This window comes from Biomphalaria glabrata, chromosome 1 (assembly GCF_947242115.1).
Source record: "Biomphalaria glabrata chromosome 1, xgBioGlab47.1, whole genome shotgun sequence".
In the NCBI taxonomy this organism is placed as follows: domain Eukaryota; kingdom Metazoa; phylum Mollusca; class Gastropoda; family Planorbidae; genus Biomphalaria; species Biomphalaria glabrata.
In genome coordinates, this window is record NC_074711.1 from 75,505,993 (window position 1) to 75,529,850 (window position 23,858).

General features: G+C 31.4%; 2 protein-coding genes across 13 annotated transcripts; one reads left to right on the forward strand and one right to left on the reverse strand.

The window, feature by feature from the left end:
- Window positions 1–405: 405 nt before the first annotated feature.
- LOC106072611 (xaa-Pro aminopeptidase 1-like) lies at window positions 406–13,166 on the reverse strand. Of its 9 annotated transcripts, none has more exons than XM_056014618.1 (23): window positions 13,043–13,166; window positions 11,203–11,332; window positions 8,971–9,034; window positions 8,547–8,651; window positions 7,785–7,825; window positions 7,577–7,628; window positions 7,210–7,353; window positions 7,016–7,111; window positions 6,824–6,905; window positions 6,553–6,685; window positions 6,217–6,261; window positions 5,950–6,036; window positions 5,777–5,827; window positions 5,567–5,625; window positions 5,064–5,141; window positions 4,902–4,973; window positions 4,724–4,784; window positions 4,056–4,125; window positions 3,634–3,738; window positions 2,939–3,010; window positions 2,656–2,732; window positions 2,333–2,431; window positions 406–868 (listed from the first exon to the last, which is right to left on the reverse strand). In XM_056014618.1, exons 2-23 carry the CDS (start codon window positions 11,308–11,310, stop codon window positions 749–751), a joined length of 1,821 nt encoding a protein of 606 aa, XP_055870593.1. In that variant the 5' UTR covers window positions 11,311–11,332; window positions 13,043–13,166; the 3' UTR covers window positions 406–748. The 9 variants fall into 9 exon arrangements, with proteins under 9 accessions (XP_055870593.1, XP_013088464.2, XP_013088465.2 ...); XM_013233010.2 differs by having other exon boundaries at window positions 12,960–13,106; XM_013233011.2 differs by having other exon boundaries at window positions 12,970–13,104.
- LOC106072612 (bifunctional coenzyme A synthase-like) lies at window positions 12,437–23,520 on the forward strand. Of its 4 annotated transcripts, none has more exons than XM_056014715.1 (10): window positions 12,437–12,571; window positions 15,975–16,633; window positions 17,041–17,255; window positions 17,722–17,853; window positions 17,984–18,110; window positions 18,592–18,719; window positions 18,970–19,051; window positions 19,428–19,528; window positions 21,263–21,409; window positions 21,542–23,520. In XM_056014715.1, the coding sequence occupies exons 2-10, from the start codon at window positions 15,994–15,996 to the stop codon at window positions 21,587–21,589; spliced, it is 1,620 nt and encodes a 539-aa protein (XP_055870690.1). In that variant the 5' UTR covers window positions 12,437–12,571; window positions 15,975–15,993; the 3' UTR covers window positions 21,590–23,520. The 4 variants fall into 4 exon arrangements, with proteins under 4 accessions (XP_055870690.1, XP_055870685.1, XP_055870679.1 ...); XM_056014710.1 differs by lacking the exon at window positions 12,437–12,571 and adding an exon at window positions 13,074–13,194; XM_056014704.1 differs by lacking the exon at window positions 12,437–12,571 and adding an exon at window positions 13,114–13,246.
- The last annotated feature ends 338 nt before the right edge of the window (window positions 23,521–23,858 follow it).

Genomic DNA, 23,858 nt, shown 5'->3' on the forward strand with positions numbered 1-23,858 from the left:
TTGGTTTATAGTCAAAGTGAGAAAAATTATGTTTTTTTTATCATTTTATCCCCTCCCATAACCAACTATTAGGATATGCTAATGCCTTTTTTTTTCCATTCATATTATACCTGGATCAATTAACCAAGCATATCAGACAGGGTATGAGTGGCAGCATTAATTATGATATAGATGTACATTATTGTACACTCTATATATATATTGTGATTTCCATTTTTACTTTACAGATGTGAACATCTTTCCTCTTTACAAAACATGTGGCATACATACAATGCCAATTCTATTGTGTGTAATAATGAAAAATTAAATAGTTTTGAAAATCTAAACCAAGACTTGGGTAAAAATTAAGTTTATATTTTGGATAATGAATAACATTTTTAAAATTAACAGAAAGAAGAATACAGAAACCAATAAAATGATCTTTATTGAAATACTGTTTAAAAAAACAACAACAAAAAAATGACATTGATTCAAACAGATTTCTAAACACTGTACAGAACAAGTTTGTTTAGTCCTTTAACATTAAACAAGTTATGTAATCAAACAGAAACACTAGGTACAATTGATTGTGGTTTTATAGAATCTAGTGCATTCTGTGATTGTCATCTTGTTATCAAATATAAAAAAAAAGTTAAATTATCAGCCACTCTGATACCCTTTAATATAATTTAATCAATATCTGGACTTGCTAAGGTCACTTGAGTGAGGGAAAGTCTTCCAGAAAATCTTAACACTATGTTGTTAGAATTTAGCCCAAAGGTTGTGTGGCCTGGCAGAGCCACTTGTAGACCTCCAGCTTGCCTTGATTTTTTAGTTCTTCCCCAACAAGGTTTCTTACCTTGGTGTGATAATCATTCAACCATTCTATCTAATGAGAATAAAGAGGAACACATTAATCATATAGAATAAAAAAAATAAAACAAAATATATCATAAAGATGCTTTTTAATTTCATAACTTCTTTCACTATATATTTTATAGGTAAGGGCCCTCATTCCTTCACCACTCACCTATCACTAATTCTCTCACTTGCAATTGACAAAAAAATATAAAAATTAAACCTGCTATTATTTGCCTTGGGTCTACAACAACTAAGATATTTTCATGATCAAAATGGCAGCAGTAAGATTTACCAAAAAAAAACAATTTTTTATTTACTATTTCGAATCAATATGTTTTTTTTAAGCCAACATATCGAAAAGTACAAGGTTATACTTCTTTAATTTTTAAACACTATTTAAAATCTTAGTGCATAAATTTCAATACCACTCCTTGGTATGAAACTTGCTTTTGTAAACAGTATAAAATAATCTATTCAGACTTAATACATGTTTTTCTGTGTAAAAATGAATAAAAACAAAATGAAATATTGGTATAACTCTATTACTTTGTGTGTTGAGGATGGTGGTAAAAGATGATCAAGTTCTAGGGTGAGAGAGCATTATGAAACCAGTGATATAAAAAAAAGGGGTTAGACCAAAAGCAGAGCTTACAAAATACTTTAATATTGAATTAAAAACCAGAAAAAAAGTCAGGGATTGTATGGAAAATTATTTTTTTAGGGGTGGTGATGCTAGAATTCTCAGGTCGGATGTATGTGTTTTTGTGTGGGAGGTCGGTATAAGCAGGCCGTTCTAATTCAATGTAACGTTGAAATGTGTGCATGTGTGTGGGGGAATTGGACAAACTGTTATTATTTGAGCCTTCGATGGGCAGGATGGAATAATAAAAAAGTAAAAGAAAAAAACAAAAAGTAAAATGAAAAAAAAAAAAGTGGGAGGTATGGCCAAAGTATGGATGCAGGATGTAATAAGAAATAAAAAAGAGCTCTGGCCAAAAATACCACTGAAACTGAACTGAAAACAGTGTAAATAATTCTATTAGTTAAAGCTGAGAGTTGGAGGGGGGGGGGAAGAAGTGATACTCAAATTTACAAGCCAATCCAATTCAATAAAATAGATAACCTTATATTATACTTTTATTGCCAAAAAAAAAACCCAACGTGTGGTCTGGGAACAAATCAACTAGCATAGCTGATGGGTATAACGATTATCAAACTAATGCTAGATGCTCACTGAACATTGGCTATTAGCTAGTTATGATGTAAGTTAAAAGTTCTAGAAGTCATAGGAAAATAATTTTTCTGTCTATACATAATAACTTTCTCTTTCATATCACTTGTGATAGGCTTGGATTCACTAATGTCTAAGGCCAAAGCCATTTAAAGGAGCATAACCTATGCAAGATTTAATATATAAAGACAGGAACTGCACAATAATTATTTTTTTTTAAAAAGCATAAATTCTGACAAAATGAAATGAAATGTAACAAACCTCCTTTTCTGTTAGTAGAGATGCATCAATCATTTTAGTTTGAATGGGTACAAGGGTAATTGGTTCAAAACTCAAATAACCTTTACCACCAAAATTGTGCTGAAAGTTAATTAGAACAGTTTTAAAAGATTTTAAAATAACAGCAAATCTATATCTTAAAAACAACAGCAACAGATAATTATTACAATATGTAATAAGATATACTGGTAAATATATAAAACAATTAACATCTCTCTCCATACATGCATCTCTTTTCATTTAGAGTAATTGGTTAATAATAATTGTTATTTCTAAGTAATAGTGAAGGAAATGTCATAGCTTACTTTAGTTTCTGCCTTCACCACTTTCACACAGTTTTCAATTCTAATACCAAACTTTCCATCTTCATAATAACCTGGCTCTAGATACCACACACACATATATGTGTATTAGTTTTTAAAAAATTAATGCAAGAAACTGTCAACACTTATAAAATTAATTTGTACTTTATAAAACTTGACATAGTGGTGAATATGTTAAATCAATTCCACACAATTATTGAGAAAGGATCAATTCTAAACAAACAAGTAAGACAAATCACTATATTTTATTAATATAACCTCTTACCATCAGATAAGACCATGTTTTCTTCAAGATTTGCTTCAGTGAGAGATATTCTGAATGAGATTCCACAAGGACCTGAAAGTAAACCAATGTAATGTTACGATTCTCTCCTAATCAGGCCTTCTGTAAACACTGCTAAACACAACACATCAAGAACTTGACAACAAGACTCCAAATAATCTGGTACTTTAATAAGGGTCAAATAAAACAGCCAATATGACACAATTGGCAACACAATCAACTACTACAAAGTTAGACTGTATATCACTGTACTAAACTCATAAACTCTACTGTCACTTCCTGGACTTGTACGTTTCACTGGAGGACTGCACCAGGACCAACTTCATGGTCGACTAACAGTCCGGTCTCCGGTCTTGAACTGCCACTTTCCTACACATTGTGTCTCTGGTCTGCGCAGGCTTATGATCAGATGACCATAGCACGGGCGCTATTCATGTGCAAATTTCATGCCAATACTGTCCCTTGCCTTTCAATATAGCACGCTAAACTGTATTACTGGCCTGTGTCACATATGTCAGCTGATCACACACAGTTAACCCTTTTGGGTCGCGAATAGGGTTATAACAGTAATATATACTTCTTAAAGGCAATAGAGTTAGTTCACTAGCTGTATAAAGACTTGTATATAATCTACTCAGTACTAACTAAATTGGGGTCATCTATATATAGCAACTAACCTTCATGAACATTGAGAAAAGCTCCAACGCCATGTCCAGTTCCATGTCTGTAATCCAATCCTACTTCCCATAAATACTGACGAGCCAATGTATCTAGCATGTGTCCTGTCATAAAAGAATTATTTTTTTAAACAATTGAAATCCATCTGTGCTGCTAATAAGTAAAAGGTAAACCCAGATATTTGATAGGACCTTTTTGATAGAAGCAATAGGCATTAAAACTTAAAATATAAAAAGAAAAATTAGTATCTTGATGGTACAGTTTGTTGTTGTTTTTTTTTCTTCTAATTTTCTGTTGAAGTGATGCTCCCCAAACTTTTACTCTTTTTTACTTTTTACTCTTTTACCTCCACCACCAACTCATTAAAAAAACATAACAACCCAAATAGCTTAAAAACTAGCATATAACGTTTTAACTTAACCTTTGATCCCATTTGGGAATATTGCTGTGCACAAGTTTATGTGACCTTTAAGAACTCTTGTAAAACATTCCTAGAAAAAGGAATAAGTTATATTAACATCTTTATAAACCATTCTTTTAAGACACTAACATCCATTTGTGTTAGTGTTAGTCAGAAATACCTGTACTGAAATTGTTCTTGCTAAAAAAATAAAACTAGACATTATGGCAAATAAGGTTTGCTACCAAATCTGGACATTTGATTTGAATCATAGAGAAGACCAGGATGGGATTTAAAAATATTTCTATGTTGATTCACTGTTTATGATTTACGTGATTAATAAAATATTGACAAAATAAAAATTCAAACTTCTTAAGCTAGAATGAAATAAGCACTTGCAAGAATTATTGCTTTTCAAATCTAATTTCAGCAAGGAAAGGTCTACAGTAGCCAGGTATACTAGTCTATATCTTAACACTGTAAAAAGTTCTGATTAACAAGAACAACTCAATTACACAACAATATGAATAGAAATTAATATATCTTAGTTTGTAAGAGAATATGTAGATTTTATTGTAATATCAATTTTAATAAAAATGTATTAACTGCTGTAGATCTGTTACATTAAATACCTAAGTAAACTATTAAAAAAAATGACTAAAATGTTATTCAAATATTATGACACCTACCTGTTCATGTTTAGAAGGTGAGCCTAAATGAATAGTTCTTGTGGTGTCTGTTGTACCATCTCTACAAAGTTAAATAACAAAACAGTAAAATACATTTTTTTTTTAAAGTTTTAAAGTTAGTGCACACATATATTCCCCTCCCCCCATCATTACCAGATGAATTGAAAAAAAAAAATACCTGTACTGAGCACCAGAATCGATAAGGTAAATCTGATCATTTGTTACAGTACAATCTGTATCAGGCACTGGTCTAGAAACAATGAAACAAGATAAATATTTCACATTTGAAAAAATTAAATAAAAGTATTATGTAAATAACTTAGTTATTTCTTTAACTTACTTGTAGTGTATGATAGCAGCATGTGGTCCAACACTAGAAATTGTATCAAAACTCAAGGAAACAAAATCTTCTTGTTCACTACATTGGAAAAGAAATTGAAAGCCAGTTGAATAATGTAAGTAAATAATAATAAATAAAAAATGATTTTATTTTAATGATTTGCATTTTACACATCTCATGCCTTAAGAGAAATGTAGGATGTTGTGGCAGGATGTTTACCAAACAGGGCATGTAGCATGAGGTGGTAGAAAATTTACCAAACTGAAATCTAGAATGTTGTGGTAGAATGTTTATCAAACTGGACATGTAGGATGTGGTGATAGAATGTTTACCAAGCTAAGAAATGTAGAAAAAGATGGTAGAATGGTTAAAAAACAACTGGGCATGAAGAATGTGACAGAAGAATGTTTGCTAAACTAAGGATTATAAGATATGCTGCTAAAATGTTTACCAAACTGAGGAATGTAGGAAGAATAGTTACCAAACTAAACAAAATATTTAACCTTCTAAACTGTTCAGCTTTGTCAGCAGCAGAGATTTCAGTCACAGTGCCTTTTGCAAACTGAAAAGATCAGTTTTGTTTAGTTTTTATTATTAAAAAATTAATACATAAACAAACTTTAAAACATAATTACTAAGTATTTATATAAAACATAATTACTAAGTATTTATACTAAAGCAACAAAGGTCAGTAAACGCTCAAATAAACATACCTCTTTCTCCAACCAAACAAAAAATTCACACATTGCAACACCATCTTTGATCTTAGGAAAGAATGTTAAAGGAAAGATATACTTTCATACAAGTAAAAAAAGGTAAGCAATCAAGAACATTGCAGCCTCTAATTGCAAAAACTAAGATTTCACTAAGTAGACTAAAGTAATACCTGAGCTCGTTCCATTCCGGCCATTTCTGCTTTGGATTTCACACTCTTTAACAATGCAATGGGTGATGGTGATAATAGTACTTGAAACTGAGCGTATGTATTTTGTTTTGGTTGATGTAAAGAAATAATGAAAGTTTTGTTTACTTTATACAATAATGAAAAGTGTTGATTTTGAGAGAAAAATAATAAATATATAGTAATATAAAAAAATATGAATAATTATAACAAAACATAAATAAAACTTGAAGAGATCAACAAAAATCTCACTTTTGGAAGTTGACTGTAAATGGCAAAACTTGAATTTCCATTGATCTGCAAAGTGATGCAATTAATACTTCAATTTCAGTACAAGACATTACATTTTTTTAAACAAAAAATAAAGTGTAATCTATCTTCATTTCACAAGAGTAATTCATCTAACAGAATAGCACTATGACAAAGAAAAGTCAATCTAAGGAAGGAAAGAATAAAAAGAACACATGTCATCTTTTGTATTGTTGATCTGAAATGACTTAATGCTATACTTTGTCCCAACTTCATGAAGGACATTTCCAGCACTAACCCTAACCCTGATTTTATTTACATTTGTAAATCAACATTTACCCATATTTTGGAACTAGTCTGTTCATCAACCAGATTTGCTAAAAACTTGTATATATCTTCATAGTGATGCAACTGAACACCCTTCAAATGAGATCGTATTTGAGGTGAGAGTTTCTGAGGATTTATGAATAAACTGTTTGGAAGAGAAGATTATATAACAGAGTGAGAGCAGCCAAAAACAAAAAAAACAAAACATTTGACAAAACAGGTAGTTCAAAACTAATGTTTACAATGAAATGTATGAATATTGTCTAGCTCATATAGTACTCACTGGACAGAGTCAGTGGCAACAACAGCAAAGGCAAAGAAAACAGGATTGAAACGTACATCTGCTCCTCTCATGTTGAAAAGCCCTGATTGAAATGATGTTTTTATTATTTGAATCTAATGTCAGCGTGCTTTATGTACATTTTGTGTTCTACATCACTAAATAATTATAAAATAATTTAAACTCAATACTCACAAGCTAACTCATCTAGTGCAGAAACCACTAAAGCAGAGGCATTTTCTTCAGACATTTTTTCTCTGACCAGCTTGATTTTATTTTGCCAGGATGAGCCTGTAAAATAATGCAGAAAACAAATTATTTTCAGCTCTGTAGGCAAGCATCTAATTTACCAGACTAAAACTATATTTGATATTAGAATATTTCATAACCTGTTTCCTCATCGGAGAGCACTATTAGTTCAGAGTTGGGTGGATCTGGTCTACTTTCCCAAATGAAATCTACAAGGTTGTCTTCAACACTGATTAGTTCATGACCAAAACTTTTTAGTTCTTTTCGTAGTGGTTTCCATTTATCTATTATGAAAAAAATAGTTTTTTTCAAATACAGATATAGTTTAATTCTAATTAAACACAATTTTAATTAAACAGACTTTAAACAATTAGATTTATGTAGACAACTGCTTTATCCAAGTGACATTGCAGCAATTGAAAAACCTGCAATAATAGAATAAACAGTATAATAATAATAATAATAATAATATATAAATGCACTTATAAAAACTATTTTTAAATTTACCAACAGAAAGAAGTTTAGGATCACATCCTATCCTTCCACCAACAGGTAAGACCTGTAAACGCAAAAAATAACAATAAAAACACAATTTAAAAAAAAATCTTTATGTTTAGTGTGTTGTAAAAACTACCTTTAATATAAAATTAATTGTAGGCTGACTTAAAGATTAAGCAAAGTGTTAATTGTCATAAAAATGATCCAATGTTGTTACCTTATTTAACCACTTTGATTCAGTTAAAGTATCAGGTAGACCTAGACAACAATAAAAGCAGATAAAATATTATTTATTTAGATTCTCAACAAATGCAAAAAGCTCATGCAGCTAATTTCTAAAATTAAATGTTGTGTCTGTCAATAAGGGATTTGAATTGAACCTTGTAGGTTGAATGTTTTTTTTCTCAAGATTTTCCAATATAATCTCCCCTTTTAAAGAATGCTAATATAGTTTATCAGCTAGCCAGATGCCTTAAACCACAAGCTCCTATCACAGTACAATGCGCTATTTATTTTTTTCCTGAGAATTTTTGAAAGAAAAGTGCCCATTCGGATCTTACTCAGGAAATGTAGTATTTTTTAAGCTTTTGTTTATATTCTATAAGTATAAAAAGTATATATTTTTTTAAACTAGGCATGTTTTAAAGTTGTTTATTTATTTATTAATATTGATTTAATCTTCTTAGGAAATTTTTAAAATTTTTTATTCAGAATTACCTCTCTTTGGTTAGGGTATAATGAGCCTTTTTCAAACCGGAAAAGGGCTAGTGGGCTAAGACATGGCTAAATGCACAATGTTTTATCCACATGAAAGTCGACCAATTCACACAATTTCATTGCCTACCGTTTTAAAGGGTGTTAGGTCACTTGAACATTGACCAACTGACTAATCTGATCAACTAATGTTAGGTCTCAGAAATGCATTAGCTTAATGTCCTAACTAAAAATCCCTGTAATTACCACAGAAAAAACAAATTACCTTGTTTCATTAAAGTCCAGTCTGCACTTAACTGTTGCTCCGCTTGCAAGTAGTATCTACCATCAGTCCACAGGGCTGCATGATTTAATGTAACTATGGCTGTACCTGTTTTCAGACAAAAGAGAAACTGTGCATAATTCAATATAATAAAACAAAAGATATCTACAATGAGAATAGTTGTCAGAACAACATGCTACTGCAAAAAAAAAAAAAGCTTTAAAAGAAGTGGATGTTTATGCAACATTGAAGAGCTAACTAAGATCAACACAGGATATGATTGTAATTGTAATCTTCTGTCTAAATAATTTAACCAATTTATACTTTACTTTATACAATATGAGAAAAGAATCATTAAGTTCTTGTCAATGTTTAATCTTAAAAGATAATTGAAATGATTTAACACAAGCAGGCCACTTCTACTTACCACTTGAACCAGTAAATCCAGATATGAATTCTCTTCTTTTGTCACAGTCAGCAACATACTCACTCTACAATTTAAGAAAAAAAAAATTTAAATTTAAAGGTAAAATGTCATGTAACCAACAAGCCTTTATTTTGACCATCAAATAACAGACAACCATTAGTCCTGAGTGGACTTTCCTGAAATTCATGGGGAAAAAATCCCACTTTTAAATAGGATGTGAAATATGTAAATAAATACGAGAAGAGACTGCAGAGATTACATGATGGCTTAATACTTTATATCAGGGGTGGGCAACCTTTTTGGATCGAGGGCCGCATTTCTTTAAATTTGGGAATGGCGGGCCGCATATGTATACACAACTTAGAAAGATACTCTAGATAATTTTTAATTCATAGTTACACTGTATTATAATCACGTTTCTTTTTTTCCACACTCCACGTTAAGGAATTACAAGAAATGTTAGCAATTTTTGAAATCAATTAATATTTTTTTAATAGCTGTTGTCTTTTTATATTACAAAAACCCCATTAATATACAGTTGTACTTAATGTGCAGTATTTTACTTTTTACACTCGTGCATAATGTTCCGGAACTGTGGAACTAGCCTTGTGACTGCTGTCAAATTACAGTCAGTCAAAATCAACCAGTAATTATACTTGTTTAGTTTCCCCCCACCCAAAATATAATGCTTGTTCACTGGATGAGACAATATATGTTCCGGAAGTTAAATGTCGGGACGAGCGAAACTTGCCATTTTGGGGCATCACCAGAGAATGCTGACCATGTCCTTCAATGGTGCATACTAAATCAGAGACCGGAACAGGACTCTGGCCCCAAAACCCTCCTATAGAACCAAAGCTATTCGGAGAACTGCCTGATCCGGAAAACATTGCGCGGTTCATCTTAGATACTGTTCTGAACCCTCCAACATGTAAAATGAGAATAAAGAAGAAGAAGAACAGATGTATGTGTACACAAATAGTGTGAACAGCAGCACATTTTGTAAAGTGTTGACATACAGATTCTGGCACTCATTAGACTCCTGTGCTGTGGAAGTAATGACTGGAAATTCTCTTTACTCGGAGTTATGTCCTCTGGAGCTTAATCAGCTTCTGCGCTAAATGGTGAGGTAATTGTATTGAAAACCGGTTCTTGACGTCTTAAAATTTGCTTTTATAAATTGCAAAATTAAGGAATATTAATAAGTGTTGTACTTTTAATCATTTCACTAGAAATAATTTCACCTTTCAGCAAAGGAAAATGACAAAAACTATTTTCTTTTGCTTGCTTGTAGAAATGGGAAAGCCTTGTTTGAAAAGATTTAACATCCATTTACATTTCATATGCAAAAGACTCATTGCATTGGTAATTATGAAACATGAAATCTGTCTTCCACACTTCATTAGAAATATTGGTAACAAAGTCACAGTCAATGTCCTTCAAGTAACAGAACAATTTCTTCCCTCAGATTTTATCTTGTCTTCGTTTACCTTGCCCATGCTAAGATGGCGGATATATTGGATTATTACTATGTTCATAATCGAAACTACCTGTGGTTAATACACCCTAAGATCTAATAAGTTTGATTGTAATTTTGTTCTGCATTCTGAAATAGAAATTTAATGCAGCTTTGTGCAAACTTTCCTGTTTAAAGTTTATGGTTGGGGTATTAAAAACAACAACACCATTTTACTCAGTCAAAGATCGAGCTGCACCAGTTGTCACCCTTGCCATCTTGTTCCAAGCATACCCAACATTCAACACAGTTCTTCATAGCATCGAATAAATACTGATCAGAGATTGTGTTTTGAATTGAGTGTATTGATGTATATCCAATAAGCATAGTCTTCGTTTGCTTTAAATTTTTTATAATGACAGTTTCAATAATTTATATTTATATTATTTTTAACATATTTGCATTTTTATAAGTATATACTGTGGGCACACCTGACTTCTGTAGGTGTCGGCGGGCCGCATAAAACACCCTGGCGGGCCGCATGTGGCCCGCGGCTCGTAATTTGCCCACCCCTGCTTTATATAGAGGAGATATAATTAATATTCAAACTAAAAAAATGTTAATGACATGACAATCACAAAGAAATATTTAAAATCTTATAGTAAAGTAATAAATAAATACAAAATTGAAGCTTAGACTATATTCCTTTTTTACTGTATTGTGCACAAACAAATTTGATAAACATTCACATTTATTTGATGAAAAAGAATTCAAACCTGGTGTGCATCTCCAGTAGGTATTATATATGCATGTAATGGTTGGCTGACATGAGCTGGGTTGTGCATCAAAGCACGAAGTTTATTCAGAACACTACTTCGATTCATTTCTTCCGACTGAGGGTTACTCCTGTAAAAAACAAACCAACAATGAATTAAAAAATATGAAATGAAACAATTTTCGTTACTACACTATATACAATTTGGAAAACTTACATTTCTAAAATGTACTATTAATGTCTATTAAACCACAGCAGAACATATCATCTAAGAAGCTCAGCCACAATACTTGGTCTAATTTTTTTGTTTGTTTTGCTGATGATAATTATTTTATCTTGCTTATAATAAAAATGCTAAAAAAGCACTCAAGGCAAAACAAGTATTTATCTTAATAAATGCCATATGGTAAAAAAAAAACAGGGCAAAGAAAAAAAAATGTGTTATACTATGTAATGACTATCTACACAAGCCAAAGCAAAGAGTGTATTTAATATGCATTTCAGATACTGGTATGAGAATTCTTGAAAAATTATAAAAAGCAATGGCTAGGTAATTTAAATTATATAATATAAGCTACTTTAATAACAATGAAGCTAATAATTGCACATTTTAATTTAAAAGGCACTCTATTAAAATATACAGATGTAGACAGTTTATACATTGTGGCATACAGCTATGGTGAGTTTAGACTTGTTCAGAGTTATTTCTAAAGAATCAATATCCGTTACTGTTGGCACACAGAATTGATCTATATATTGATTTGAAATTCTCAATAAACTCAGCTGGTACTGCCTAATGTGACCTGTAAATGACCAAATCAGCTTCTTCTCCCTCCTCCCCCATGAAAGAGTTTCAGACATTAGGATAAAATGTAAAGATATATCAAAATAGACTAAAAAAGACCTCAGTAAGATTATGTCTAGTAGTAAATTTATTCAAGATTATTCATTAGACTAATTAGAGCAGTGCTATTACTAGATTTCTACATATTATCAAATAGGTTACAGTAATGATAAAGAGCTGATGGAAGAATAAATATATAATAAATCTATAGTATTATATAGACTTAATTTAGATTAGATCTAAAAATCCCTGTCTTCACTCTAAAGAGCACACAATTGTTTGCAACATGCCTTACAGCTTACACATGCTTCTTGAAGATCTACCAGTAAAATCATGATTATGTTATTGCACATACTATAGATAGGCACCTACTTTTGTCCATGCCAATACATGTTACTGCGCTTATTTACAACATACAGTCTGAAATTGCATTTGTGTATAACATTATTGAAAAGCGCAAAGGACCAAACCATGTTAGATCTGGACATGGTTAAGATTTTATTTCAGTTTTCTCAGCCTCGGCAGAGTGAGTAGCATAAGTCGAAACTAGATCTAGATCGATCTATACAAGAAATGAAATAACATTAATAAATATCTTTCATAAGTTATAATTCTTTACTTATTAAGTTAAGATGTAGATATATCGTGTTAAAGTTAAAGAAACAATAATTTTATAACATTATTCTAGATCTAGACTTAGTCCGACTTTAACTAGCTAGAGTATAGTGACTATAGTACTATACTATAGAGTCTAGATAGTGTATTATGTATAGTCACTATACTATACTGACTATGACTATAGACTATAGAGGTATAGTCAGTGACCAGTCAGTAGAGTTTGAGTAGAGATAATCATAATATAGTCTTAACACATTATCACTATTCCACTAACAAATAACAGGCCTATTGTTTACAAGTCTTTACTGCGACGGATTTAATGTAGATTATCTTCTACAAAAAGTTGGGGCGATTCATTGACAATGCGGTTATTACGCACAGGTTCAGAAGTTCAGGATAAAGGAGACAGAGAGTGTCAGAATCAGAGGTTGATGATCTATTGTGAAGGGTTGAAGGGAGGCTATTCTATGAATTCTTAGTTGTGAAAAGTCCACTGACTAAGGCCACTAAGGTTGACAAGACAGGAAAAAGGCTAGAGCAATTTTGAATGCTGATCTGGATACTTTAACTTATACTACTTATAGTATAGTCTAGTTTTATACTGTTATACTTATAGAGTCTAGATCTACTTATTTATACCTAGATCTAGATGATTGATCTAGTCGTAGATCATCTAGCCTAGATTTAATTTAATTAATTATTTAAATAAAAGTTAATTAAAACTTGGATCTAGATTTACATCTATACTATATTAACTATATATATATATATTATATTAATATATCTAGTCTAGAATTAGATTTAGCTAGATCACAGAGATGTGCATAGTCACTAAGTCAGTCCAGACATGATTTTTTAAATTTTTGATTACACCCTACTTCACTGAGTACTTCTTATTAGATCTAGCAGTTCTAGCTAGATATCTAATACTAGATCTTCTAGAGTCTAGATATCTAGATCTATCCCTAGGCCTAGCCCAAATCTCCTGCATGACGATGGGGATGTTAGCAGGCAGAGTTTGTTGATAAAAAAGTTCTATAAGTTGGGACTCCTCAAGAGGCTCAACTCAAGAAAACTTTAAGAAACTGGAGCAGACACAAAATAGAGCAGTGAGATTCATAACAAACGAATAATCACATTTAACTAGAGTAACACCTTTAGTAAAATCACTAAATTTAGAAAGCCTTCAGGATAGAAGACTTAAAAGTAAAGTAGCAATTATACTGAACCATCATCTTCATATACAAAAATTTAAAAAAATTTAATAAAATACTCAGAAAGACACAAAGAAAAAGGCACATTCCTCGTTCCATAATGATATGCTAGGACAGGACAAATTTGTACAAATGCTCCATCTTCCCTAGCGCTATTAAGGAGCATGGAATGGGTTGCCTGAGCTAGCCAGGAAAACCAGTGACTTGGCAGAATTTAGGTCATTGATTAATATGCATGACTAAATGACACATAGGACGTAATCATCTTCTCTTTTGAAGTAACGTCTGTATTATATAAGATAAGATATAAGTAATCCAATTGGCCACAGTCATAAAAGATGTGGCAGGGGGTAGTTTGTTGATTGGGATCTTAACAAGATTTGTCTGTGAATATCATGTACATGTATATGCTATGTCGGCCTGAATGGTAGCAGGATTTTTTTCACATCAATGTCATTCATTGTCATCAAGAAGATTTTAATTTCAAGTGTAATACTTTACTTATTTAGAAATATGAAACAGTTTCAAAAGTCTTTAAATTAATTATTCATTTAGCTCAAGGGTGGGCAACCTTTTCATATCGAGTGCGCATTACAAAAAGTTAGGGAATGGGTGGAATATATACACATATATAAGTACTTAAAACTTAGAAAAATACATTATCTAATTGTATGTCTTTTAATTCATATATATACTATATTATACACAGACTTTTCCTTTTTCACACTCCCATTTGAGGAATTACAACAAGAGTTAGCAATTTCTGAAACAAATTTTACGATTTTTTTTTTACAAAATTTGCTATGGTTTTTTACATCACAGCATTTTACCACAAATGTACAGTTGTACTTAATGTAAAGTATTTGACTGTTTACACTCGTGCGTAATGTCTTTTTATCTTATATAATACAGACGTTACTTCAAAAAAGAAGATGATTACGTCCTACGTGTCATGCATTTCCAGAATTGTGGAACTAGCTTATTAGTTGTTATCTTTGTGACTGCTGTCAAATTAGAGCCATCGCCATCGACCTGTGATTACACTTGTTTATTTTCAACAACAAAAAAATACTTGTTCACATATGTATAACCCAAATAATGTTAAAGCTTAGCAGCAAAGTTTTTTAAGTGTGGAAATACAGCTTCTGGCACCCATTAAACTACCGCAGAAGAACTGACTTGAACTTCTCTTTCAGGTCATAATTTGCATGGATCGCATGTGGCCTGCGGGCCGTAATTAGCCCACCCCTGATTTAGCTAACCAGGCTACCTAATCGTACAAATACATTATGTTATGTAAAGCCAGTTTTCGATACATTATCAAAAATTAACAAAATAATTTTGAGGATATGCATAATAAATAATTAAATTCCCATCATATGTGAGCTGGATCGTATAGTAGTGCCCAGGTCGATTTTGACACTTAATCCAGTGTTTAATTGATGACTTTTCAAAGGACTTTTGTGGGTAATAATAAGCAAATAGATCAGATGTCATTTTATTAGATTCTCCAAGGCAATTAACAAAGTTCACCACCATAGCTTGCTAAAAATAAACATTTTGGCATTACTGGTTCATTACACCTATGTATTCAGGATTTCCTAAAGTTAAAGGTAGACAACAAACTGTAATAGTAAATTATAAATGGCTCCAAAATCAACCACAATAACAGTAAAATCAGGTCATAGAACGCTCTTAGGCTCACTAATTTACTTCTTATTTACATAAATGGTATACCAGTACCTAATTGCATAAGTTCAGGATCAAACATTAGTCTTCTTGCAGATGATTGGATAATATATGAAACAATAAAAGCAAACACAAGATACTGAAATTTTACAAATAGAATTAGAATAACTACAAAAATGAGATTTTAAAATTTATTTGCTATTTAACCAGATTGTCTACAAGGCAGTATTGATTTGACACTTGCATAAGTGAAGCATCTTCTGAATTTTAAGCAACCTATCTAAATCTGGCTTATAAAGAAATCTAAACATAAAGAAAGAAGATTAATAGTAAATTCAAATAGTTCTTTGTTCTTTTTTTAAATAGATTGTAATAAAGATTTGAAATTAAACTTTGTTTTATTTGCAGATGTTAAAGTTCAGTTAAAATGGCCAAGGCAGGACTCCTTATTTTGACTCAACCATTGTCTCACCTGCACTCCCTCATTTTACCAATCATTAAGCAGGCTTCTGTGGTTGTCAGTGACACATTGTATGTATTTTTACAGCCTGCATTACAAAATCAGCAGCTGTCAAAAAGCACTTTTCTTTACCCTTTGGGCTTTACAAAAGAGTTGCAGTCCTTTGTAAAAGAGTTCTATCTCAACAGTTCCAGGCTTTGTCACAATCTTGATATTAGGATACTACTGTCTCACATAAGTTCTAACCCATCAGCCCACATTGCTGTTCCTTATTCTTTAAAAAAAGAAGTCTCTGTCCTACTGTCTGATTCAGTTAAATTCCAGGATTCTTGGATGCAAGGAAAAAACTCTTTAACAGATATATTAAAAACCTCTTTTAGTAATATAAAATCAGATCTAAGTTTTAGTTTACTCAGCATTGGAAGTGCAGAATCATCCAGTAGCTCTGAGTCTGAAGTGCTTGAGCTTCTGCAAACCTATCCTAATGTTGTTCTGGGAGGAACATTTGACCAGCTGCATACTGGGCATAAGGTCCTACTAACAGAAAGCTGCTTAAGATGTGATAAGAAGCTAACAGTTGGTATAACAGATGGAGAGAGGAATAAAAGTGAGTAATAAACTACTAGAAGATAAAGTACAAATAATTACAGCAAACACTTTGAATTTTTCATCTGTATGCTCAGGGTATTTGGTACATTGCTATGTAGCCTACCTATAATGTAGGATACAATTTTTCAGATCTAAAAGGCATCCTTTTAAGCCATGGCACTTGTTTGAGTTCTGTATTTTATTTATTCTTCTTGAGAGCACAGTTATATTTAGGATGCAGTAGTCTTATTCTTTTTTTTAAGGAATGTCAATGTGTTATCAATTATATGAATTGTGGATATTAACATAACTTTATGATTCAATTGCACTGAAAACTGTTGAACTCTTAATTTAGCATGATATGCTTAAAAATTTATCTTTTTGCTGATTTAATTTTAAAAATTGAAATCAAAATTGTCACAACAGAAAAAGTTTTGTGGGAATTAATGGAGCCATATGAAGTCAGATGGCAGAAAGTTGACAACTTTGTCAAGGAAGTCAAACCAAATATAGTCTTAGAGGCTGTTAAAATATTTGACCCATTTGGACCAACAATAACTGACCCAGACTTGCAATGCATTGTTGTTAGTGATGAGACAAAAGCTGGTGGTGCAAGTGTTAATGAAGAGAGGATCAAACGAGTAGGTACTACTACTACTACTATCATGTATGTTTCTTAGTTGAGACTAAAGGTAAAAAATCAACCTATTTTTTGTGGTATTTTTCATTGAAAGGTATAGTGTCATCAACACATTGACCAAACTACTTTACACTCATTAAAAATGTCTTGTCCTTTTGATAATAATGCATTATGTGTCCTAAAGCATAAATAGAATGGGAGATATTTTCTATTTTTAACAAGCTCATTTCTTATTTCTGATCATTGACTAAGACACTTAACATTTTGGAAAGAAGGTTAATTCCATTTAAACTGATCTATGTCATTCCTTTTTTTAAAACTTAAATTTTCAGAGTTTTGCCTTCACCTCTATCTTGATCTTTTTTCTTTTTTTTTCCCTCCAGGAGTCAAACTTAATTTTTTGTTGTTTCTGATTTAATATAATGCATATAAGTAAAAATGTGAAGGCAAAAAATTATGATTGGCAGGGATTTTCAAGCCTAGATATGGTGACTATTGAATTAATAGAGGACTCTTGTCATGCTGAAGATGAAGAAAGCAAAATCAGCTCATCTTCCTATAGAAAAAGGCTGTTGGGAACATTATTGACACAAGTGCCAGTAAGACTTACAAAAAATATTATCAATTAATAGCTTACAAACTTGTTTTCTAACAAATTTTTTATAATGAAAATATGAAATAGTATTTGGATTATCCCTATCTCTATTTCTTCTTCTGATCTAATCTTAGGTCAAACAACATCTAGATAAATGTCCTTACAGGTTGGCCATTACTGGTGGAATTGCAAGTGGAAAGTCCAATGTTTGTTCTGAATTGGAGAAACTTGGTGCTAAAATTGTCAATTGTGATTTATTAGGTAAATCATCCATTTTCAATAATCCATTTAGTCATAGCTAGGTAAATTAGCAAATTTGTATTTTTAAAAATCATTTTTAGGGATAATGTTTATACAAATAGAAAGTAAACTGTGACTGCAATGCTTAGAAGGTTTGGGGATTTACCTTTAAGAAAAAAAATCAGAGGTGGAGCCTCTTAGGCGTTGGAACTCTAATGACAGCTCCTGCAATAGAGTTGGTGCATAGCATTCCTTAGTATCCCACCAGCAAGTTAGATATCGGTACAAGGACCGTTACCCACTGTTTTGCTTTTTTAATCTAGAGCTTAGGAATGTTTTCTAAAGAAAATAAAGGTGGTGCTACAGAACATCTGGGCCAGTTGTTCCTCTGGTTGCATTGATTATTTCTTGAGATAGAAAGATTCATTATACTCAAGTATAGATACAGAAGTAAAGATCTGTGATAACTGTTTGGATGCACTGAATTGCTTCTATTTTATAGGTCATAAAGCTTATGCCAAAGGTATGCCTGCTTACCACAAAATCATTCAAGAATTTGGAAATTCTGTACTGGGAGAAGATGAAGAAATAGCTAGACCAAAGTTAGGACAAATAGTTTTCAATGATAAGGTATTGGCTCTTAACTAGCAATAATTACTTTATATATATATAAACTAATCAATATAAAAATATATTAATAAATTTACATTTCTAAATAAGTTTGAATAAGAATTCACTCAGCAATAAGAAAGATTATTACTATGACCTTTGTGTTTGTTGGAATTAATACAAATGTGCGTCTAAAATATTTTTGTTGAAATATTTTTGTATCTTAAATAGTCTTGTTTCTAACTTGACATTGAAAATTGTGAATTTTCAGAGTAAACTTGAAAAGTTAAACAGTATTGTTTGGCCTGCCATCCGACAACTTGCTGAAGAAGAAATCTCTGGCTATAAAAAAGGTGTGTAAAATAGACAAACAAGAACTGAAAACCTGTTGCCAGTTAAAAAATTTTAATTATTGAGGCTGTTTCAAGATCTTGAGATTCATAGGGCTTATTTCCAAAGAGTGACTTTGTGTTTCCAACACTGCTAAATAAGTGCAACAATGCAATCATCAAGCATTTACAGAAAAATTTCTATATAGAAATTCCAAAGTCTTAACAAGTCTGACAGGCAAGGTGTCAAATTGTTGATTTAACATCTTTGTTCTCTACTAGTCTTACAATAACCCATTCAAAACTTTAAAGAAAATGTTATTCAGCTTTACCATTTATTAAAATATTTCTTTAACATTATTGTACAAAATTGGTAGCTTTGCCATTTTCCCCCATGCAGCTGGTGCCAAGGTTGTGGTATTAGAGGCAGCAGTTCTCTTGGAAGCTGGATGGGATGATATGGTACATGAAGTGTGGACAACTTTTGTCTCTGCTGAGGAGGTAAGATTTCACAAACAACTTTTACATTAAATGTACACAAATGGCTTGCATTTAAACATTATCCAGACTAACTCTTGTAGATAAACTTTAGGATGGATAAAAACAGTTTATTATCTACAGTTACTCATTTTGTTAGTGACCATTAATATTTGTTAGTTATTATACTTAACTTTCATAAATCAATAGGTTTGGTTTAAAAAAAAAAGTTTTATTTGGCCTGAACTTTTTATCCTGCCACAGCTGGATTGCACTGAATAGTAAAATAAAATATTCAACCTGAGCTGGTTACTTTCTCTAAGTATCGTATTAAATATCTTGTAGTTCTGAACATTTTGCTCAACTTGTGAGTAAAATACCTATGTGAATATTTTTTTATCTTTTTTTTTTAACCTAATTGTTTTACATTCTATCACAGATTGATGAATTAAAGTAGATTAGCATTTATTAATACCACACAATAATACATGTAACATACAGCAGTTTTTGTGCCTCAAATGTAATGGGTGTGCATGGGTTGATTGATGTAGAATATATATATATATATGTATATTGAAAGGTTAAGCTCAATCTGAGTTGTGTAGTGGGTAGATGTATGTGTTCATGTATTTCAGACAATCATTTGTTTTAAAAGGTCACTGACTGCTTCTGGTCCTGACATCAAATGGCATATACTGATAATGGCTAAGTGCATATCCTGGGTAATATTGAGGAGTTACTTGACACTTCTAAATTATTAAGTTGAATATGGTTAAAAAATCAAGACACTCAAAGCAGGAGTAAGATTCAAATTTAACAGAAAGTAACAGAAGTAACTCAACAGTAATATTTATTTGCAATATAATGCACATATATAAAAATATATGCCTTAAATATCCAATAGTGAACATCAAAATTAGTTATCAGACTATGAAATATACTGTCCACATACAAAAGGCTCATAAAATTAGTGTACTCTGATATCCATTATGGCAGGCTTTATTTAATTACTTATATCAGCCTAAACAAATTATCAATATTATCATAGAAAATTACCAATAATTACTTATAACAGCAAACTACAATAATACTCCATATCACTATAGAGGAAACAACCCTAAAAAATCCATGACCAGGTCTGCTACTGATATCTGAACCAGCAGACATTACCTCCCATGAACACCAGAGTCTGATTCCCATGTCCTCACAGCTCTCAACATTAAAACTTTCATACAACTCTTAACACCTTACAGCCCTACAACCCCCACTGCTAACAATCTGAGAGGGCTAGAACTAAGTAAACAAAGATTTGACCTCCAGACAGTGTCAGCATGTTGTCTTAACATAATACCTTAATCCCTTCTGACTGAATGTTTATCTAGAAACATAATAAACTCAATGTGATGGACTAAAAAAATAAAGGAGGGGGAGGAGTTCAGCTCTCCCCATGGAGATAGCTCCGCACTGTTAGACAGATGTTTGGTCAGTGTCACTAAGTTAAGGTCAAGACACACAAAGTAAAAAAAAACAATGTGGGCACTCAAGTATAATTTTACCTTTTCCAGCCAACTATCTTGTAATGATATGATAATCTGTCCAGAGCCAAATATGGCCAAATATCTGACCAGAGCTCAGCTCCGGTGCAACCCTAAGACACACACACTCTTAATAGATAGCCTTTTTCATAATGGTTGCAGAATTTTCAAAAGGGCAGATGGCTTTTAACAATTTTTCTCATTTATTTTGAATTATCCTTAGGCTATAAGACGTTTGATCACACGAAATAAGTTCAACAAAGAAGATGCTCAGAAAAGACTGGACTCTCAGATTTCTAACGTTGACAGGATAGCTAGGTCGAATGTTGCCATTTGTCCAGAGTGGGAGTTTGAAGTCACCAGAAAGCAGGTGAAATATATTTTAATATTGCTCTTTTTTCTGCTTTCATTTTTTTCACTATTCTCTATTAAACTATAATATTATGCTTTTACATGTCTAGCTATTAAAAAGTTATTACAAAATAATTTTTTTTTTTCACAGGTCGAAAAGGCTTGGTCCTTATTACAGAAAAGAATTACTCAGGCATAATACAAAAACTTTTCACAAGACTTCCATGTCAAATTCTTCAATTTTGTCTTGGCTTCGCATTTTAAGCTTCCACCAACAATAAGGTCAAACCAAAATGGTTTGATTGAATTGATATCTGTTAAATGTATGATTTAGTTAAATCCTGAAATTTGACTACCTGATGTTATAATCTTCAAAAGAGGTTGAATGATTTAGATTCTATAAGTAATACCTTCAGTTATATTAGTTTTGTAAGGGAAAAGTAAAATCATTAATGAAACTTTTGAAAATTCCACAAGAAAAAAAGGATACAGTTATTTAGCTAGTAAAAAATCAAATCTTTTTTTTTTGTTGAAATGTTGAACAACAATTAATGTTGGAAAAGTCCAAATTGAAATGAAGATGTTCTAGGATGTAAATCAAGAAACTAACTTGCTTTAAATATTTTTTTCTGGGCTAACCGATTTTTTTCTTGTTAAAACTGCCTTTTAAAATCCATTCTTATTAGCAGATGATGTAATGATTATATTTCTAAATCAGTCAATAATCATATTATCAATCAATCCAAACTGTGATAATTTAATTGTTAAATGTTGGGTATAGAGTATACAAACTTTGAACTTCACCAAGAAAAAAAAATTGCTGTCACCACTACATAGTAATAATGCGTTTTATAATCCCATAGGATTAAAAAAAAACAATGCCAGTGTATCTGTCAATTAGGAATGGCAAACATAGTAATACAAATAAAATTAGATGAAACTTTGCAGAATTTCCATTGCTCTAAAAGCTTAATGTGAACCACACTTTTTTGACACAAATAAAATTGAATTTTTTGGATTAATGTTTATTTCAGTAATGAAGTTTCATTGAGGGTAGTTTATATTTGGGTATCAAATCATGTAAATAGTTCTTCAGCTGTTCCATTCACTTGCCCATTGATGTCAGGTTTTCTTAATGCCAGTGGAAGCCAGTTCATGTCTTTACTGGTCTATTAAGTGCATTCTTATGTAACCTGGTCATCTCCCCTTGATGGTATGCCACTCGCAGGCCAATTGCAATTATTGTTACCTTATGTGAGTAAAAAAAAATAGCAACCCTTACTCTAGCAAATGTTTCTTACTCTCTGGGAAACAGTTTCTTACTCTCTGGGAAACAGTTTATGACAAAGTTGGGACACAATTTTATTTCATAACTAATTTTTGTAATTGATGATTTTTACAATTTTCTCTGTGAAAGTAAAATAGTAAACTTGAGTTTTAGAAAATGCTTTTGTTACAGTTTGTTTAGTGTTTTTTTTTCTAAAAGAAATATTATAGATTTTTAGTGCAATCAATGATTTGAAAAGGAGCCTTTAAATTGTTGAAATTTATTTGCATTTTGCAGTATTTAAGAATGTAAAATCAAAGGCAATGCAAGAGAAATTTTAATATCCTGTACATCATTCCTTTGGCAACAAGAGTCACATATAATTTAATTTGTTCTACAATGTTTTAATCCAGCAAAGATCTAACTTTTTTTCCTATTTTTTTGGTAAAGAAAATTATTTTTTTCATAATATTCTGAATAAACTTAACTTTAACAGAATATATTGCCTTATTGTACCCTGCAATGATTCCTGTACAAATGACTGCAGTAATTACATATGTGTACCTTAGTTTGTTTGCAAATGTTTCTTTATTCATGGTATAATTTGAACAAACGATTACATTTACTTGTTTGTTATTAAGAAGCATTATACTTAACATTATGCAGATTACATATAAATGATGTAATGCACATTAGTCTGACTATTATGTTTTATCTATGCAACACATTTTTTTTTCTGTCTATTCATTTTCCTTTTTTTTTAATATCACATTATACTAAAAGTATATACAAGTTCTTGTATATTGATATTTTTGGAATATCAAACAAAAATAGACAATCAAAATAAATATATTTCAACTTGATATGTTGTTGTTGTTTTTTCATTAGGAAATGAAATAATAGATTTGAGAGAAATTATTTCATTCCCTTACATTAATTGTTTGGTGCTGCTTGTAGATGTACTCCCACCCTTCACAGAGCTGTTCAAGGGAAGAGTCTGACAGAAGGAACATGGGAGAGAGATGGTCACTCAGGGAGAAGAATGTACCGGTACACAAAATATGGTTATGTCAACATTTCAGTGTCTTTGTTTGCTATTACTTTTTGATTTGGTGATACTGTGACAAATGTTTGTACAATTTAATATAATTAGTAGGAACTTTTCTTTTGACATTTTACATTCAGAATGAACGTATAGTTA

Excerpts from the sequence above, each read along its gene's own strand:
- LOC106072611 (XM_013233003.2), bottom strand. The coding sequence starts at position 12,533 with ATGTCCAGATCTAACATGGTTTGGTCCTTTGCGCTTTTCAATAATGTT. Across the intron at positions 6,262-6,552 it reads AGACTAGTTCCAAAATATGG|ATCAATGGAAATTCAAGTTT; the intron begins GTAAATGTTGAT and ends ATCACTTTGCAG. Across the intron at positions 6,037-6,216 it reads TTTACAGTCAACTTCCAAAA|TTTCAAGTACTATTATCACC; the intron begins GTGAGATTTTTG and ends ACATACGCTCAG.
- LOC106072612 (XM_056014715.1), top strand. The coding sequence starts at position 15,994 with ATGGCCAAGGCAGGACTCCTTATTTTGACTCAACCATTGTCTCACCTG. Across the intron at positions 18,720-18,969 it reads AAATAGTTTTCAATGATAAG|AGTAAACTTGAAAAGTTAAA; the intron begins GTATTGGCTCTT and ends GTGAATTTTCAG. Across the intron at positions 21,410-21,541 it reads TTGAAGTCACCAGAAAGCAG|GTCGAAAAGGCTTGGTCCTT; the intron begins GTGAAATATATT and ends TTTTTTTCACAG.